At 38.9% G+C, this 19,179-nt stretch overlaps 1 protein-coding gene across 1 annotated transcript in view; it reads left to right on the plus strand.

The window, feature by feature from the left end:
• The window catches only part of PTPRN2 (protein tyrosine phosphatase receptor type N2), a gene marked incomplete at its 3' end in the record, with an annotated part of 756,267 nt that overhangs the window by 226,369 nt on the left and 510,719 nt on the right, over positions 1-19,179 (plus strand). Inside the window, exons 7-9 of the mRNA XM_083376709.1 lie at positions 6,116-6,358; positions 9,367-9,407; positions 10,972-11,360. Coding sequence (XP_083232835.1) covers positions 6,116-6,358; positions 9,367-9,407; positions 10,972-11,360 — 673 coding nt within the window. The remainder of the gene's footprint in view (positions 1-6,115; positions 6,359-9,366; positions 9,408-10,971; positions 11,361-19,179) is intronic.

The raw sequence follows: 19,179 nt of genomic DNA on the forward strand, positions 1-19,179 counted from the left end.
TTTAATTTCTTGGCTGCAGTCCCCATCTGCGGTGATCTTGGAGCCCAGGAAAATAAAATCTGTCAATACTTCCATTTGTTCCCCATCTATTTGCCAGGAATTGAGAGGGCCGGATGCCATGATCTTGGTTTTCTTAATGTTTAGTTTCAACCCAAATTTTGCACTCTCCTTTTTCACTCTCAACAAGAGGTTCTTTAGTTCCTCTTCACTTTCTGCCATTAGAGTGGTATCTGTATATCTTAGGCTGTTGATATTTCTCCTGGCAATCTTAATTCCAATTTTTGATTCATCTTGCCCAGCCTTGCCGGACTCCTTTCCCAATTTTGAACCAATCAGTGGTTCCATGTCCAGTTCTCACTGTTGCTTCTTGACCCACCTATAGGTTTCTCAAGAGACAAGTAAGATGGTCTGGTACTCCCATTTCTTTAAGAACTTGCCACAATTTGTTGTGATCTACCCAATCAAAGGCTTTAGTCAATGAAGCAGAAGTAGATTTTTTCTGGAACTCCCTAGCTTTCTCCATGATCCAGAGTATGTTGTCAATTTGATATCTAGTTCCTCTGCCTCTTCGAAATCCTGCCTGTACTTCTGGTAATCCTCGATCAGAACTGATTTAAATTGAAAAGTTGCTTAGATAGAAATATAATAATGATAGACAAGCACCTCAGAAGTTCATGAGTGAGCTTGTTGAAAGGGGCAGTATACATTTCAGGGTGGATCAATAGTCTAATGCAGGGCTTTTCAACCTTTTCATCCATTGTACCACTTTTAGTATATGGCAACATCTGAGTACCACCAGTTGCCTAGCAAGATGTCAAAAACTTGATGACCCAAAAAAAAGGAAAAAAGTGATGAAATACAGGTAGTCCTCGACTTACAACAGTTCACTTAGTGACTGTTTGAAATTACAATGGCACTGAAAAAAGTGCCCCCCAAGCCACAGCCAAGCAAGACACCTGCCTGCCTGCCTGGCGGTGCTCTTCCTCCTGTCCAAGGTTTTCATTGTTGTGAGCATTTCTGTTGAGGATTAGCACTGGGGGTGGGGTGGGGTAGTGTTTGGTTTTTATTCCCCTCATCTGCTGGGTGGTTTCAGCAGGTTTTGGTCACTTCACATGACCCTGGGACACTGTGACCATCATAAATATGAATCAGTTGCCAAGCATCTAAATATAAATCTCAAGACCCTGTAGATGCTGCAACATTCCAGCTGATTGGCACTTCTTCTAGGCTTAGAACCACCAGGATCAGTGCCAAGCTCCAGCTGGAGCCTGGCACTGATCCTGGCGCTTCCGCTGAGCCCTGACAGCCCTGCGGCTCTAGCCATCTCTCGCTCAGCCTTGTGCGGTGCTGCCACTGGTTCACCTCATTCCCCTCCCACGCTACCACTTTTCTAGGATGGTCGCATACCATCTGCCAGGTGCCAATGTACCACAGCTGGTACCTGTACCACTGGTTGAAAAGCCCTGGTCTAATGTGTTACAGAGAGACTGAACAAGATTTAAACTAAAGCTTATTCCATGGAATGAGATAACAACAGATAAGGATCGTGACAATTACTGTAATTTCTCAGTCCCCTTCAGAATTGCAGTTTCTTCACTTAAGAACTGCAATGTAAAGTCCTAAATGGCCAGTTTGAAATTACTGTTCAGGTTTGATATTCATATACCGTTCTTTTTTGTCATATCTCTTCAAGTACAATGTATTGTAATGGAATGTGCTGAAATGCTCTACTTTGAATTATGGCAAGCAAGGAATCAGGGAAATCCTGGTCCATCCTTCTTGTAGAACTTCTTAGAATCATGGATTGATGCTTCAATAATATTCATGGACACAGTTTATTTTCTTCAAATTGACATAACTTGCTGGTGACACATTAATTCCTTAGTAGAAGCTTGGAGTATCACATAGACGTGTTTTGATGTTTTTTTTTCTTTACGCACTCCTTTGCATTGTATGCTTTCATTTTCTTTTGCTGTGAAAGCACAAAATCAATTGAAGTGTTCTCTTTAATGAGAAGAAAGCCTAGTGAGGACATTCCTAAAGTGACAGCATTCATGGTGAGGCACCTGTCTGATAATAGCTTTCAAAAGCAAAATATTCCATGCATGTGCAAGTGCAGGTGACACCACACACTTCTGGAATAGGTCTACCATTAAAGCAAACTATGCCCATGCTGGTTTCATTATCATATGCAGTCCTTTTTCACCTTTCTTAGCAGGAGTCTACATAGAGCTGGATACTTAACACTTCCAGAGAATGATGTGCTGCAAAATATATTGGATTTTGCATGACTTCCGTAGGCATAATTGAACCTGATAAAACTTTTGTGATGTCTAGATACAGTGCTGTGAATGCATTAAAAAAACAGAAACCCTTTAATTCTTTTGTTTTGTAAGTTTGGACTTTCATTGCTGCAAATGAGGAGATGTAAACATTATCTTTTCCTTCATTCAATTATATATTCATTTTTAAGATGATTCACATACCAAATATATCCAGCTGTTTTGGCCAGCTTTTTTTAAAGTTTAAATATTTGTAATGTATGGAGTATTTTTCAGAACCATTGCTATTTGTGCCATGAAGGCTACTGCTAAGCTTGTAAGCCGCCCTGAGTCTTCGGAGAAGGGCGGGATATAAATGGAATTAAAATAAAAATAAATAAAAATAAATCTGCAGTATTTTTTTGACATTGGAGAAAGACTTTTTCATAATAGCAGGAATACATCGTTTGGGGAAGGGGGCTAGGTTTTACATACAGATATCAGTTACTTTTAATAAGAAGGTTTATCTCTGGCAAATGTTCCTTTAATGGACTGCATCCTAGTGAGTGCTCAGATTGAGAGACAGCACACTATAGACAAATATTTTTTTCCCCTCTCTGGCTTTACTTATTCAATTACAAAGATCTGCTGTTTAGTGGACTCTGGAGTTGGATCGTTGGACATTCATTTTCTATTTCATCTCTTTTCCCTTACTTTTATTTTTCTTGAGATTTCAACTTTGCTTTGCTATTTAGATGATAAGATTTTGGGGGGTGGGATTAGAGAGATAAGGCCTAATAGAAAAAAAGAAAGAAAAGAAATTGAAATGAAAGGGAATGGGAATGAAATGCCTAGGTTCTTTTACACAACCCAGAGTTTTACAGACAGATAGTTGTGATATAAATGGAACTAATGTTGCAAACAAACAAAATCTATAAAGAATTACTAAAATTTATTTTAATAAGCCTATGTTGACATATAAATGTTTGAGGTAGCATTGTGAGCTTTTCCTAATTGATCCTATTTCACAACAAGTTACTAGTTTCAGAGCACTTTTCAGAATCCTTATTTTTGAGTTTATTGTATCCAGAATAAGGGATGTTATGCTGGCTTCTTGTGCTGGCTGAGTTTTATGTAGTGGGCTTAAGAAACTGCTATGAGAGCTCTGCTTTAGGAATAGATTTGTGTGTGTCCTTTACTATTTTTGTACATAACTCATGGTGCCGAATATACCTAATACTCCTTCCTTGAACTATTTTGCCCACAACGACCTTGTGTGATGAGTTGAGCTGAGAGATTGACTGGCCCAAGATCACCCAGCTAACGTTTATACCTAAGGAAGACTAGAACTCACAGTCACTAAGTTTCTACCTTGATCCCTTAACTACTAACCAAACTGGAATAACTACTATATGTCTAAAGGATTAATGCAGATGGGGACTATAGCCAAGAAATTAAAAGACGCTTGCTCCTGGGGAGGAAAGCCATGACAAATCTAGACAGCTCACTAAAAAGCAGAGACATCACCCTGTCAACAAAAGTGCGTATAGTCAAGGCTATGGTCTTCCCAGTTGCAATGTATGGCTGTGAAAGTTGGAGCATAAGAAAGGCTGAGCGCCAAAGAATTGAAGCCTTTGAACTATGGTGCTGGAGAAGACTCCTGCGAGTCCCTTGGACTGCAAGGCGATCAAACCGGTCAGTCCTAGAGGAGATCAACCCTGACTGCTCTTTAGAAGGCCAGATCCTGAAGCTAAAACTCAAATACTTTGGCCACCTAATGAGAAGGAGGGACTCACTGGAGAAGAGCCTAATGCTGGGAAAGATTGACGGCAATAAAAGAACGGGACGACAGAGAATGAGGTGGCTGGATGGAGTCACAGAAGCAGTAGGCGTGAGCTTAAATGGACTCCAGAAGATGGTAGAGGACAGGAAGGCCTGGAGAAACATTGTCCATAGGGTCACGATGGGTCGGACACGACTTCGCAACTAACAACAACAACAAAGGATTAATACCAAATTGTTTAATTATATCAACATTGTCTATGATAATCTTACTAGGTAGGATTTTAGAATTTAAACTTAGAAACAATCTGAACTAGGTTTAGAACTTGACTTCCTGATTCAGAGACTTTTCTTGAATGTGAGAAAGTGGATTTAAAATCATATGTCTAGGATGTGGAAGCCCAAGTGGAGGAAAAAGAGGGAGAAAGGGAACCTGAATAAAAATTGCACAATATTCAGGGATATATTTATTTTCAAAATGGCTGTGGCAGCATCACACATGCATAGTTAACTTAACCCATGATGGGGATTCATATAATACATAGAGTTACAAATTAATCACGTATGCTACATTTGCACACCATGTAAAATTAGTTTGGTTAATTAGTCCTTTAGTACATTGTGTGAACATCAACTAAATATCTTCCTCCTTCTCATTATGATATAGATGTAAATGATATAGATGCAAATTAATTCTTAATAGCACAGACACATTTTTACATTTAAATATACATCAATATTAATATTTCTTTCATCTTGATTATAAATTCATGTCCAAATAAGTTTTTTAATACATGGTGCATATATTCTCATATATATAGGAATGAATGCCTTATTTGGCCAAGTGTGATTAGACACTCAAGGAATTTGACTGCAGTACAGATGAATCTCAGTGTACCACCTCCTCCTCCTCCTCCTCCTCCTCCTCCTCCTCCTCCTCCTCCTCCTCCTCCTCCTCCTCCTCCTCCTCCTTCTCTTGGAAGCCAAACTGAGAAAGTTCAAGACCTGGCTGCTACAAAATTATCCCATTTTTTCATTGCTTTCAGGCATAGATTAAAATACTGAAAGTTCCTGGGCTCCACTCAGAAGCAATGGTGCTGATTATAGATAGCTGAAAAAAATCCTTACTAAAGAGCAATAAATTATTGACTTAAATTGTTAATATTTTAACTTTCAAGAATCTAATAAGGATATATATTCCATTGCTGGTATACCTATTATTGTTGTTCTTATTTTCAAGTTCTAATACTTTGCTCTTGATAAGCATTTATTATATATTACCTGGATTCTAGCAGTCCAAGATCACTCATTTGGTTTTGTGCAGGAGGAAGGAGTAGTACTCAGTCTCCCAGCTTAAAGCCTATTGCTTTAACTGTTACATCAAATCATAGTTGGGATTTATTACAGGGCAAGTGTTGATGTAGAACAGAGTTCACCAACCTTTTTGGCTTTGCAGACTGGCAGGGGGAAGAGGGGATGGTTCTGGGTGAGCAGCAGGCACATGTACCTGCTTCTTGTGCAAATGGAGTATGCACTTGCCCACTGCTCACACAAGTGGGGATGCACGCGTGCATTTGCCTACTACTTCTGCTGCTCAGTTCCTAATGGCACATGGCCCAGTAGTGGGCCGTGGTGCAGGGGTTGGGGACTCCCGATGTAGAGTGAAGTAAATGTCTATTTATGGGATAATTGTTGGATGCAATCATTTTATTGTATTCAGGAATATTAGTTTACTGGTTTGGGTATGAGTATATTTCACTATCAGTTCATGTCAAATCAATTGTTTCAGTAGGGATTGTTTGCAATTATAAAATCACTTATATAAGAAAATAATTTTAAAAATTAATTCAGTTGAATCAATTCAGTAAACATATGAAGAAAAAGAAAAAATATTTCTGAGGTTATGTTTATGAATACCTATTAGCCATGAATAATACAACAAGGACTTGTAGATAATTAAATATTTCCTATTGAAGACTGCAGCCAAAGCAGCGATGCTTTGTTTCTCTTTTTCTTATACATAATATTAAACTTTTCACAAGTAATCAAGCTTCCCTCCCCTTTTTCTTAAGAAATATTTATTCAAGACGTTTTGAGAGACCTGAGGAAACATCATGTGGATGTAGATAAATTGAGCCCATCGGAGCTGGACAAGATGGCCGATATCATTGCTGAAGCTGTTCAAATTGTTGATACAAATAAAAAAAAGAGCAACGCCACTGGGAAGATTGAAGGAGAGAGAACTGCAACAGGAGTGGATGGAGAAGGAGAATATGATTATGAAATGGGAGGGAATGAAGGTTTTCATGTCCAAGGTATTATATTCAGTACAGCAGTTTCCTTTATTTTAATTTTTTACATAATCAGATTAAAATACCTTGCAAAGTATTACTAAGAGAAAGAAAAAAAAAACCTTAGCTTTTCTCTTGCTTTCCTTTACCCTTGTTGTGATTATGATGTGTTCAAGGACGGGGCTGGTAATTATCACTCAGTTGTAATTTGATCCAGATGATAAGTGAGCACAAATGGCGCTGTGGCACTATTCATTTGTAGGCATTTGTATTAGAGAGCTAGGATTAGGGTAATGTGAGGATTTGGGATAGTGTCTTTCAGAGGAAAACTTTTTGAACAAAGAAAAGTGGTTTTCCTATTACCCACTAATTTGTAAGGAACATTTGTAGTGGAAATTCAGGGGGTGAGTGGAAAAAGAGTGTAAGTTAGGATTGCTTAAAGCCTTTAGATATAGATGCACCCCTTAAAACTGATGTTGTATTTAAAATTAGTGATCATTCTTTATCGCTTTACTGATAGTGACTAACTTGAGTTTTATATAAAGGTAAGGTAAAGGTTCCCCCGCACATGCGTGCTAGTCGCTTCCGACTCTTGGGGCCGGTGCTCATCTCCGTTTCAAAGCCGAAGAGCCAGCGCTTGTCCGAGGATGTCTCCGTGGTCATGTGGCTGGCATGACTAGACACCAAAGGCTCACGGAACGCTGTTACCTTCCCACCGTAGTGGTCCCTATTTTTCTACTTGCATTTTTATGTGCTTTTGAACTGCTAGGTTGGCAGAAGCTGGGACGAGTAACAGGTGCTCACTCTGTTATGCGGCACTCGGGATTCGACCCGCCAAACTGCCGACCTTCTGATTGACAAGCTCAGCGTCCTAACCCACTGAGCCACCACGTCCCTAACTTGAGTTTTATATATTTAACTCTAATATAAATGTGATTAGCTAGCTATTGCATATTATTTATTTATGCATTTATTAATTTTTTATGCCGGCTATCTCCCCTATAAGGTGTCTCTGAGCAGCTTACAGGTTATAAAACAGGTAGAAAAATAATTGAAGTATTAAAACATTAAAGCAAGATAGATTGAGATTTTAAAAACTATACTGAAACCAGAACCAAGAGACGAAAGGGTGAGGATGAGGTCTTCGTAACCCATAAAACACCTCCAGCAGTGAGTGCCCTCCTCCAGGCCCCAGGCCAACCAGTAAAGCCAAGTTTTAATACCTTTCTAGAAGGCCAAAAGGTTTGGAGCAGTTCTCACCTCTGGTGACAGAGTGATATATCCCCCCAATATATAGGATAGATGTGGTCTGAGTGGTACAAAAAGGAAGCCCTTTGAAATCAATAGGACTTAAATAGTCATGATTAACTTTACCACCATTGATTGCAAGTGTGTGTGTTGGTTTAACTAAGCACTAAATATTTCAAATGATACATCTGTTAAACACAAAAAGGCAAATCTTTTTGAGAATAATTTTCAAGTTTATGAACAAATCTTGTTCTATAAGAATGGCGTGTTCTTGAATTCAGGGCCTTCCTATTATGAATTAATATTTATTACCTTAGTCTATGCTGCTTGTTTCTCAAGACTCTGAGCAACTTGCAGATAATAAAGCTTTCAGCATTATTGTTCATTGACACGTGAGCTAGGAATCTAGATAGCATGTGTGTGAATGTATCTTTCTGTCATGGTTGTTACTTATATATGAAGCACACATGAAATAATAATAATAATAATAATAATAATAATAATAATAATAATAATGAGAAGGAGAAGGAGAAGGAGAAGGAGAAGGAGAAGGAGAAGGAGAAGGAGAAGGAGGAGAAGGAGAAGGAGAAGGAGAAGGAGAAGGAGGAAGGAACCTTGGAGGTCATCTAGTCCAACCCCCTGCTCAGGCAGGAAACCCTATACCATTTCAGGCAAATGGCTGTCCAGTCTCTTCTTAAAAACTTCCAGTGTTGGAGCATTCACCACTTCTGGAGGCAGGTTGCTCCACTGATTAATTGTTCTAACTGTCAGGAAGTTTCTCCTTAGTTCTAGGTTGCTTCTCTCCTTGACTAGTTTCCATCCATTACTTGTCCTGCTTTCATGTGCTTTGGAGAATAGCTTGGCTCCCTCTTCTTTGTGGCAGCCCCTGAGATATTGGAACACTGCTATCATGTCACCCCTCACCCTTCTCTTCATTAAACTACACATACCCAATTCCAGCAACCGTTCCCTATATGTTTTAGCCTCCAGTCCCCCAATTATCTTTGTTGCTCTTCTCTGTACTCTTTCTAGAGTCTCGTCATCTTTTTTACATTGTGGTGACCAAAACTGGATGCAGTATTCCAGGTGTGAAGGATCTGTCATTAATTTATTCTTAATTCACAGAAATGCATAAACACTTTTTACTATAGTACAGATTTTTTTTGTTCCTATCCTTGTTTGTCCTTGTTTATTAAATTTATATGCCACCTATCTTGTTATCAAGCAACTCTGGGAGGCTTGCGACAGATAAAACCAACAATATAGAACATTAAAATTAACAAAAAATATTTAAGATAGGAACTAGGGTGGATGTGGAGTCTTAATCCAGTAACCAACTCAAGTATTTAATAATGTATTGCTACTATAACTCTGAAATAATTATCTCGAGTAAGTGTGAAATAAAAGACATCAGAAAACCCTTTTCTTGAGAAACACCTAAGTCATAAATCCACTGCGGTTTCTCATTTATTACTGTAAACATTTTTTCTGGGCTAGCAGGACAAGTTATTGATTTTTTTCCAGGCACTGATAAACAGAGGTAAATTTGTCAGCCGTACTATTGAACTAATTAATGTAATGCACTCTTACAGCATGGCTTCAATTGATCTTGCATTAGCAAAGTGTCCAAATGGAGTTGAAGTGACAAACTTGATCTATGTTTTTACTTTTGTCATTTAGCCACAACATCTTAATGTTTACTGTACAGTAATAATGTCACATTGTACAGAAAACCAAAGCAATGTCTGTGTTTTATGTCTCACAATAAATGCTTGTTTCCACAGATAAGGGGGCATGGAACATTGCTGCTGAGGTTAAAAAAGAGGTAAGTTAACAACACAAATTCATACTGCATATATTTTTTTTCTTAACATACAGGGGAAATAAGATATTCTAAACGTAATAAAAATAGTTTAATTTTGATAGGGCTAGAGCAGACATGTCAAACACAAGGCCCGGGGGCCGGATCCGGCCCGCGAAGTGGTTTCATGTGGCCCGCAAAGCCATCCTGGAAACAGTGAGGGAACGGCCCCCACTGCCTTGGCCCTGGCCCAGAGACCCTCCTTCTGCCAGAGACCCTCAGATCTGTCCCACTCCTGCCCGGGCCCCCCTAGGCACCCTTCATGCAAACGATGTAGAGCTGGCCATGCCCACCCAGTAGGCCATATGCACTCTAGCCACGCCCAACCAGTAGGCCACGCCCACCCTGGCCATATCCACCCGGCCCCCTGAGGGCAACCGCAGTGCTGATGCGGCCCTCAATGAAATTGAGTTTGACACCCCTGGACTAGAGTCTCTAGGTTCAGGATAATAAAGCAGGGGGGTTGGACTAGAAGACCTCCAAGGTCCCTTCCAGCTCTATTCTATTCTAAAGCAATGCCAATGAGGATTCATTGTAGTGACTTGATTCTACTGATTTGTCACTACTGCAAGTACTCAACATAACTAAACAATTAAAATATTTAATGTAGGCTGGAAGGTTTAACCTGTGCCGTTAGGAATATATTTGATTCAGTCGTATAAATCTGTTTAGGTTTGCAGTGATTTAATCTAAATTCTTCCTATTCAGAATGATTTTCTCCTCTGACCAATGAAAACCCAAATGGAGAGCAGAATATATCAAAATGATTTCGTTCTTAATATTGTCCCTAGAATAATGCTAATTAAAAGTCATCCCAAAATTGCTAGAATATATATTTGCTAGGACTGTGGGTGAATATATAGTTACATAATTTGGATGAAGAACATTATTGGGAACATTCTGTTAGCAATGGAGCTAGCAAGTGTATTCTGCATAGGAAAATAGCTGGTTTTCATAGCAGTTTTCCTGTGCCCAAAATCCATAAAGTATACTTAAGGATATTATTTTCTTCAGCACTGAAAAAATGATAACTATATGTTGGTAAGATCTGAAGAAAAGTGATGTATCACAAGAGTTTTCACTGTGGTATATACAGCTAAAACCATTTTGCTTAAAATGTGGTTTTAAGCAAAGGTTTACTGCTATAAATTCTTCCAAGCAATGAATTAATGTTTTAAAATTTGCTAGCAAACAACAGTGAGTGTTTTCATGGAGACCCATAAAAGAGAGATGTTTGGAAACACATGTCCCAAAATGTGTGGCCTCTTGAAAAATAAATACAATTAAGTTGAAAAGTGGGATTTTTTTCCTTTGTTCTTTAGTATAGCCTAGGATGTGTTTAAGTTAACATTCAGCTTAGATGAATTCCAGCGTTTTTCATCCTCAAGAAAGACTACCAACATAAAAACTGCCAAAATAATTCTTATAGCATAAGATTTGTGTAAACTCTATACTTTAAAGCTGAACTGATGAATTAGACACAAGGAACTATAATAAAATAGATGTATTTGTTGTTTGTTTATTATAGGAGGACCATCTAGATTCAAAAGTACCAGATTTCCTGAGTAAAAATATGGTTCCTGAAAATCTGCCAAGGTCATATTTCTCCAAAGAACCCTTTAAAACAGAAATGAAAAAATCAGATGATTTAGACCTCTCTTCTTCATCTGAAGAAGTCAAGGCTGGGATTGAAAATGTAAAGAGCGAAACCTTCTCAAGAGAACTGACTGCTAAAAAAAAAGCAGAGTCTGAACCGAGCTCCAAGGAGCTAAGTGAGCTTCATCACTGGATTAAGAATATGTGGCTTCAAGATGAAAGTGTTTACGAAGCAACTCAAGAAAAGATGGGAGAAGGCCTCAAGTTAGATGCAAAGTCTTCCCAAGTGGAAGAATATGGCTACATCATGACAAGGAAAGAGTAAGTATGAATATTAAAATTTTATTTATGAACTTGCTGTCTGTTGATGATAGAATAATTATTTAGAATTTGATTTAGGTATAATTTGCCTCCTAAAGCATGTTTTCCCAACAATATAGTTGGATCATATTTGCCTGATCTGGTATCTTTGAGAAGTGTTGGATAGCAATTTCCAGTATTCCGTAACCCCCTTTTGGAAGAAAAAAAAGTCAGAATACAGTTTTCTTGGTAATGTCTCTCCCCAGTTGCTTTGCTAAAAAAGTAATAGGTTATATATTTCCTATGTAAATGTTTAAAAGAAAGTATTTGTCTGCCTCACACATTGTCCTTTTCTGGTCCAGTGATTTGCAGACAGAAGTATTAATGGCTTCAAAGATATGTGTTTTAAATATTAGACTTCACAGTAGAAAACATGATAAATATTATACATTATTTTTTTCTCCCTAGTTTATTATGATCATATTTGAATTAGAACAGTTCTATATCTCTTCCTAAACTCAATAGTTTTTTTAAAGAAAATTTTATGGAGATCAGTGAACTTTGAACTGAATCATTGTCAAAGTTTTTCTTTCTTTTTTAAAAAAATACTAAATTAAAGCATTTGTGCTCTGACATTTGTACACAGGTCTCACTATTAAAGATAATTTATTCTTTAATATTTTCCTTCCTATTTTTCTGCTTTTGAAGAAACAAATAAAAAGCTATGCTATGGAACTTGGATTTCTTCAAATACATTTTTTCAGTTCTTGCTTCTGTTCTTTATCATACATAGACCATCAAGTTATTATTACATGAAATTAAATGCATAGGGGCAATTTTGGTGGGAGAATATTAAAGAGTGTGTAGAGAATGTATCTACTTACATTTACATGACTTCGAATTGCTAGGTTGGTAAGAATTGGGCAAGGATGGGAGTGCACCCCATCAAGCAGTACTTGGGTCTCAAACTGCCAATCTTCTGGTCAACAAGCCCAGCATCTTAACTGCTTGGTCATTGCGCTTTCTTGTTGTTGTTAGTTGCAAAGTCATGTCTGACCCATCGCAACCTCATGGACAACGTTCCTCCAGGCCTTCCTGTCATCTACCATCTTCTGGAGTCCATTTAGGCTCATGCCTACTGCTTCAGTGACTCCATCCAGCCACCTTATTCTCTGTCGTCCCTTTCTTCTCTTGCCCTCAACCTTTCCCAGCATTAGGCTCTTCTCCAGTGAGTCCTTCCTTCTCATTAGGTGGCCAAAGTATTTGAGTTTCAGCTTCAGGATCTGGCCTTCTAAAGAGCAGTCAGGGTTGACCTCCTCTAGGACTGACCGGTTTGATCGCCTTGCAGTCCAAGGGACTCACAGGAGTCTTCTCCAGAACCATAGTTCAAAGGCTTCAATTCTTTGGTGCTCAGCCTTTCTTATGGTCCAACTTTCACAGCCATACATTGCAACTGGGAAGACCATAGCCTTGACTATAAGCACTTTTGTTGACAGGGTGATGTCTCTGCTTTTTAGTGTGCTGTCTAGATTTGCCATAGCTTTCCTCCCCAGGAGCAAGCGTCTTCTAATCTCTTGGCTACAGTCCCCATCTGCAGTGATCTTGGAGCCCAGGAAAATAAAATCTGTCACTACCTCCATTTCTTCCCCATCTATTTGCCAAGAGCACCTTCTTACTTCATTATAAAATTATCCCTCTTTTTAATCCTGCTATTCCTCTTGAAATTGTACATTGTAGTTTTTGTGTCTTAGAATTTTATTGGTTATAATAAAGAAATGAAACACTTTCAGCAGAAACCAGTGTTCTGTTGACAAAAGAGAACTTATGTGTTGGGAGGTTAATAACTCTTTGTTTTCCTTTGCAAGCTCAGATGTGACTGGGAAAAAAAGTATTCTGCAATATATTTAAAATAATATGAGAGATGATTCATTCGTTCTTGGATTCATAGTCGTGATCCCAAAAGGTGGCTTTACTGAAAACACCAGGTATTTTAATTATGCCATGGAACTGACAAAAATATTTTCCTTATAGCTTCTTGAAGAAAAGATTTGTGTTGGTTTAAAGACCTGTCAAAATGGTAGCTTGCTAGCAGAAGAACTCTTGCTGTTTATGAAGCAGACTTTCTTATAGTCTATACTGATCAATATTGTAGCTAATAGACAAAATCCTCCCCACATTCTTCAGCAAAATATTTTAGAAGATTATGTCTGCAATTAGCAGCACAGTTTCTATTATGTCCTACTCGGGTAACAATGTCCAAAATATAGGTTGAAGTCAGATTTAGATGTAATTAAAATAGAACCACTGTAATCAATAAATAGTCATAATTTACAGTATTGTCCACTGATATCAGTAGATTCATCGCAGTCTATTAAATGAGGACTTGGCTTGAAGAGGAGTTAAATGACTAACTGCCAAAATTGGCTTGATATGAATGTAGTTGTAAGTAACAGCTGTCTGGTAGCATCTGATCTTTTCTGCACGAAAAAAGTACATATGTGGGATACTTATATACCAATATGATAGTCTTTAGGTTTGAAGAAGACATGGTTTGATAGTTCATCTGTGGACACAGAGGTGACTCTGCAATTCCAGTCTAGAAGCACAGAGTCTAGGACAATGAGAGCATTGGAAGTCCATTGTTATAGTAAATGGGGAGAGAGTTATTTGTTGACACTACTCATGGTTTTCTATCGGTTTTGGGCACTGGCTATCTTCAAAGCCGGTGGAGGCTTCAGTAGAGGCACAGGGGTCATCAGCAGGTTCTATCAGCAGCCATAGTTTGCAAGTCCCCTTGGCTGATATAGGATTTCTTTCATAGCATCTTTATAGCTTGATCTTGAGATCTCTTCCTGATTTCTGATGATGTGCCCACTTATCTCATCTTGGCTTTGAAATGAATGAACACATTATGAAATTCCACTTTCCTGTCAGCAAGTGTCAGTGTGTCACCACTGTGAGCACCCATGGACCAATTTCACAAGTCCTGATGAAGGCAAGGAAGGTTTCTATGAGAAACCTTGAACCAGATTACTTGAATAACTTTTGCTAGTGAAAACTTGTCATTCTGGGCAACTTCAATGCTTAGGTAGGGATAAACAATAACAACTGGGGTGGAGTCCTTGGGAAACAGGGGAGGGGGGAATAAATAACAACTATCTGCTGCTTCTGAGCAAATGTGTTGAGCACAATTTGTGCATTGCTAACACAATATTCAGATATGCAAACAAACACAAAACTATCTGGATGCATCCCTGGTCCAATCGTTGGCACCTACTTGATGAGTAGTATATCAGCACAATCTTAAAGACATCACCCTATCCTCACCATGTGAGTGAGGGTGCTCCAGTTGGTCCTAAACATAGTTCCTTTATATCATAAGTAACCAAGCAACCAAGGACTGTTAGAAAGTCATTCAACGTCAGCAGACTGCAAGGCCCAGATCAAGTCCTACACTTCCAAGATATAGTTAATGAACAACTCTCTGGCAATTTACCACTTGTAGGAACCAGTTCTGAAAAGTAGATGTAGTTTAAAGAAGTCATCACTCAGACTGCAACAACTGTGCTTAGATTGAAAGCCAGGGCACATCAAGACTGGTTTGATGAAAACCATGGGACCATTTCATCAGCTGCCAGGCCAAGAATAAGGTCTATGCAGACTAGCAGAACAATCCATCATTTCTCTCTCAAAAAAAGAAAGAAAGAAAGAAAAAGGCAAATTTAAGCATCTGCAGTCAAAAGTACAGACAAAAACAATGAGATCAAGAAAATGACCTCCAGATGAATTCAAATAAAGCAACAAAGAAGAGGGCATTCTTGCTGAGATCTACAAAGCAGTAAGCCCAAATATCTTATAGGTGTCCCAAGACATCTTGGAAGTAATTTGGTCCACCGTGGAAATGCCTGATGATTTCCAAGCTGTCTTTATTGGGACTCTCTATAAAAACATGGCAAGCAAATGAGATTACAGAAACTACAGAAGTATCTCACTGCTGTTCATTGCAGGCAAGATCTACTGTATTTTCCAGCGTATAAGACGACTGGGCGTATAAGACGACCCCCTACATTTCCTGTTAAATTATAGGGTTTCGGCTATACTCACTGTATAAGATTACCCCTCTTCCAACGCACACCAAATAGAAATTTAAAAACATAAGGTTTGATTTTAATATGGTAATTTTAATTCAAATGCTTACGACATGCAAGTACTTAGTAGGAAAACTGTCACTTATAAACATAAGGCTGTTTGTCATCAAACATGTAAACATAAAACAGTGCAAGTGGATTAAACTTTTCCTAATTCACTCTAAAGCTTTCCCTGCGCAGAGCCTTAAGTAACACCAGCTGCCTGCAATTAGTGCAGGTTTGCATCCCACGAGGCTCAAGGTTGACTCAGCCTTCCATCCTTCCGAGGTAGGTAAAATGAGGACCCAGATTGTTGGGGGCAATAAGCTGACTTTGTAATAATGCTGCTTGGGGGGGGGGAAAGCCCTAATAAGCAGGCATATACATAGAATGAAGGCTATTGCTAAGCACATTAGTTTGTGCTTTAAATTGTAAGCCACCCTGAGTCTTCGGAGAAGGGCAGGATATAAATGGGATTTTTTAAAAAAAGACCAAATGGGAGATCCGCTCCAGGTTTTCCAGCCAGCCTGCCCAGTTCCTGAGTCAAATGTGTCCTTAGAGCTAAGCAGCTGCTCTGACTGCTGCATTCCCCACCTGCCTTTCAAGTTGGGATAGACTGCACCTGCTCTTCAACTTTAGAAGGAAAGGCTCCCAGACCCCAGCCTGTAAAAAATCACAGACTGCAGCTTCTTCTCCAATTGGTCCCGCTTTCCCTGCACAGACAAAATGGGAGATCCGCTCCAGGTTTTCCAGCCAGCCCTGTCCCTAAAGTTTCAGCACCCGGCGTATAAGACGACCCCTGACTTTTGAGAAGATTTTCATGGGTTAAAAAGTCGTCTTATACGCCAGAAAATATGGTACATTCTCCTGAAGAGACTTGTTACTGTCTTGGAAAGTAATTTTCCAGAGGCTCAGTGCAGTTTTCATCCACAAAAGAGTATAACAGACATGATCGTCATGAGGTAAGTCCAAGAGAAGTGCATCAAGCAGACCAAGCTTCTTTGTTTTTCTGTCTTCATTGTCCTGAAAAAGGCATTTGACACTTTAAACAGGGAGGCGCTTTGGATCATCCTGAGATTTTAGGGATGTCCCAAAAAAACGCTGTGAAGTTGATTGAGCTACTCTTTGATAACAGGATAGGTTATTTACAACAATGACACGTCATCTGCATTTGCCATTTCCAATGGGGTAAAACAGGATTGTGTGCTGGACCCAATCATAATCATAATCATAATCATAATCATAATAGTAAAGTTGGAAGGGACCTTGAAGGTCATCAAGTCCAACCCCCTGCTCAGGCAGGAAACCCTATACCATTTCAGACGAATGGCTGGCCAGTCTCTTCTTAAAAACTTCCATTGGTGGAGCATGCACAGCTTCTTGAGGCAGGTTGTTCCACTGGTTAATTGTTCTAACTGTCAGGAAGTTTCTCCTTAGTTCTAGGTTGCTTCTTTCCTTGATTAGTTTCCATTCATTACTTCTTGTCCTGCCTTCAGGTGATTTGGAGAATAGCTTGACTCCCTCTTCCTTGTGGCAGCCCCTGAGATATTGGAATGCTGCTATCATGTCACCCCTAGTCCTTCTCTTCATTAAACTAGACATAAACTGAAAATTTAGATCTGGGCCCAATGTTCATTCAAAATAGATGCTTACACTAGAGTCTAGTAGTCAGCAACCTGAAACAGTGAAAGAGCCACTCGGAACCGGTTCCCTCACAAAAGGAAAAACTGGGAGCCGCAAAACATGTGTGCGCATGTGCGTACATGCGCAGAACAGGGTTTGACTGAAGAGTGGAGCCAAGGCGAGATATGCACCTACCCTGCATATTTGAATTGATTGGTTGAACTTTTTTAGTCCCACTTTTTTTTTTTTTGGACTGCACATGGCAGAGGACTGGGAGCCGCAGGAGATGGCTGAAAGAGCCGCATGCGGCACTAGACCTTTGCTTATGTTTACATTTTTCTTCCTAAATATGCTCACTTGCATATTACTTTTATCTCAACTGCAATGCTTCACTTAGTTCTTTTGAAAAGAGAAAAATTCAGGAATCAAGCCACAAATGAGAAATGGTAGTATGTAACTAAATGCACAGAAAAACATTGGGAGGGATTTCTCTCAGGATAGCATGGGAGATGTAGCTTCCCATTATCCCCGGCAGATAGCACAGCCTGCAAAACCTCACAGAAAACAGAAGAGTTCTGAACTATTTCCTTAAGAAGCCCCTAACATAGGGCGTAATCAAAGTTTTGTATCATGTGTCAGTTGTGCCTCTTCCTAGCCACCTGCTATTTGGATTTCTGCAATGGGCTGTACATAGAACTGCCTCTGAAGATTATCCAGAAGCTTCAGCTGCTGCAAAATATAGTGATACAGATATAGTTATGTGAGCCCCTTAGAATGGCACATGTTACACCTCTGCTTCAGGAACTGCGCTGGTTGTCAGTCTGCTTCCAGGTCTAATTCAGTTATCCACTAGGCCATATATTATATTAATATAATATAATACAAATATTAACATAACATAACATAACATAACGTAACGTAACATAACATAACATAACATAACATAACATAACATAACATAACAACATAACAATGTAAAATAGATTTTGAGACTCTAGAAAGAGTACAGAGAAGAGCAACAAAGGTGATTAGGGGACTGGAGACGAAAACATATAGGGAACGGTTGCTGGAATTGGGTATGTCTAGTTTAATGAAGAGAAGGACGAGGGGAGACATGATAGCAGTCTTACAATATCTCAAGGGCTGCCACAAAGAAGAGGGAGTCAAGCTATTCTCCAAAGTGCCTGAAGGCAGGACAAGAAACAACGGATGGAAACTAGTCAAGGAGAGAAGCAACCTAGAACTAAGGAGAAACTTCCTGACAGTTAGAACAATTAATCAGTGGAGCAACCTGCCTCCAGAAGTGGTGAATGCTCCAACACTGGAAGTTTTTAAGAAGAGACTGGACAGCCATTTGTCCGAAATGGTATAGGGTTTCCTGCCTGAGCAGTGGGTTGGACTAGATGACCTCCAAGGTCCCTTCCAACTTTTATTTTATTATTATTATTATTATTATTATTATTATTATTATTATTATTATTATTATTATTATTATTATTATTATTATTATTTAACATAATATAACATAACGTAACACTGGAGATTTCTCATAGTGTTCTTGCAGTTAATTGCAAGGATGAAGTTTGTGAATATTCTCTCTTTCACTGTATCTCCTCCCTGGCTACCCAGACTTCTGTTAAATCCCCATAGAAGCCATCAGGATGGAACCCCTCCTAGGGACTTTTTTTTTCAGTAGGGGTCCTATTGTCCCTCTTAAAATTAAGAGTCTTGCCTTTGGCAAATGGTTAGACAAGTTCTCATGCCTTCTTAGAAATTTGGAGAAATTGTCTATTCAGTTTCACTTCCTAAAATTTTTCTAGAGAATTTGGAAAGGTTATCTTTTTTAGCTTAGTTTTTCAGTACAACGAAGCTACATAAGAAAACCCGCAGAAAAATGCAAAAGGGAAAATAAAATCTGCTAAAACATAAAAACTGTTCTTTCCTTTTCAACTGCTTCGGTGATGTAGGCGGATCCTGTGTTTATCTGAAGTAAGACTACTCAAGGATTGCCTCTGTTAGTGTCACATTTCCATAATTGCTCTGGAGAGCTGATCTTTCTTCGTTCCTACGTTCCTGTTACTTTTTCCATG

This window comes from Vipera ursinii, assembly GCF_947247035.1.
Source record: "Vipera ursinii genome assembly, chromosome: Z".
NCBI lineage: Eukaryota > Metazoa > Chordata > Lepidosauria > Squamata > Viperidae > Vipera > Vipera ursinii.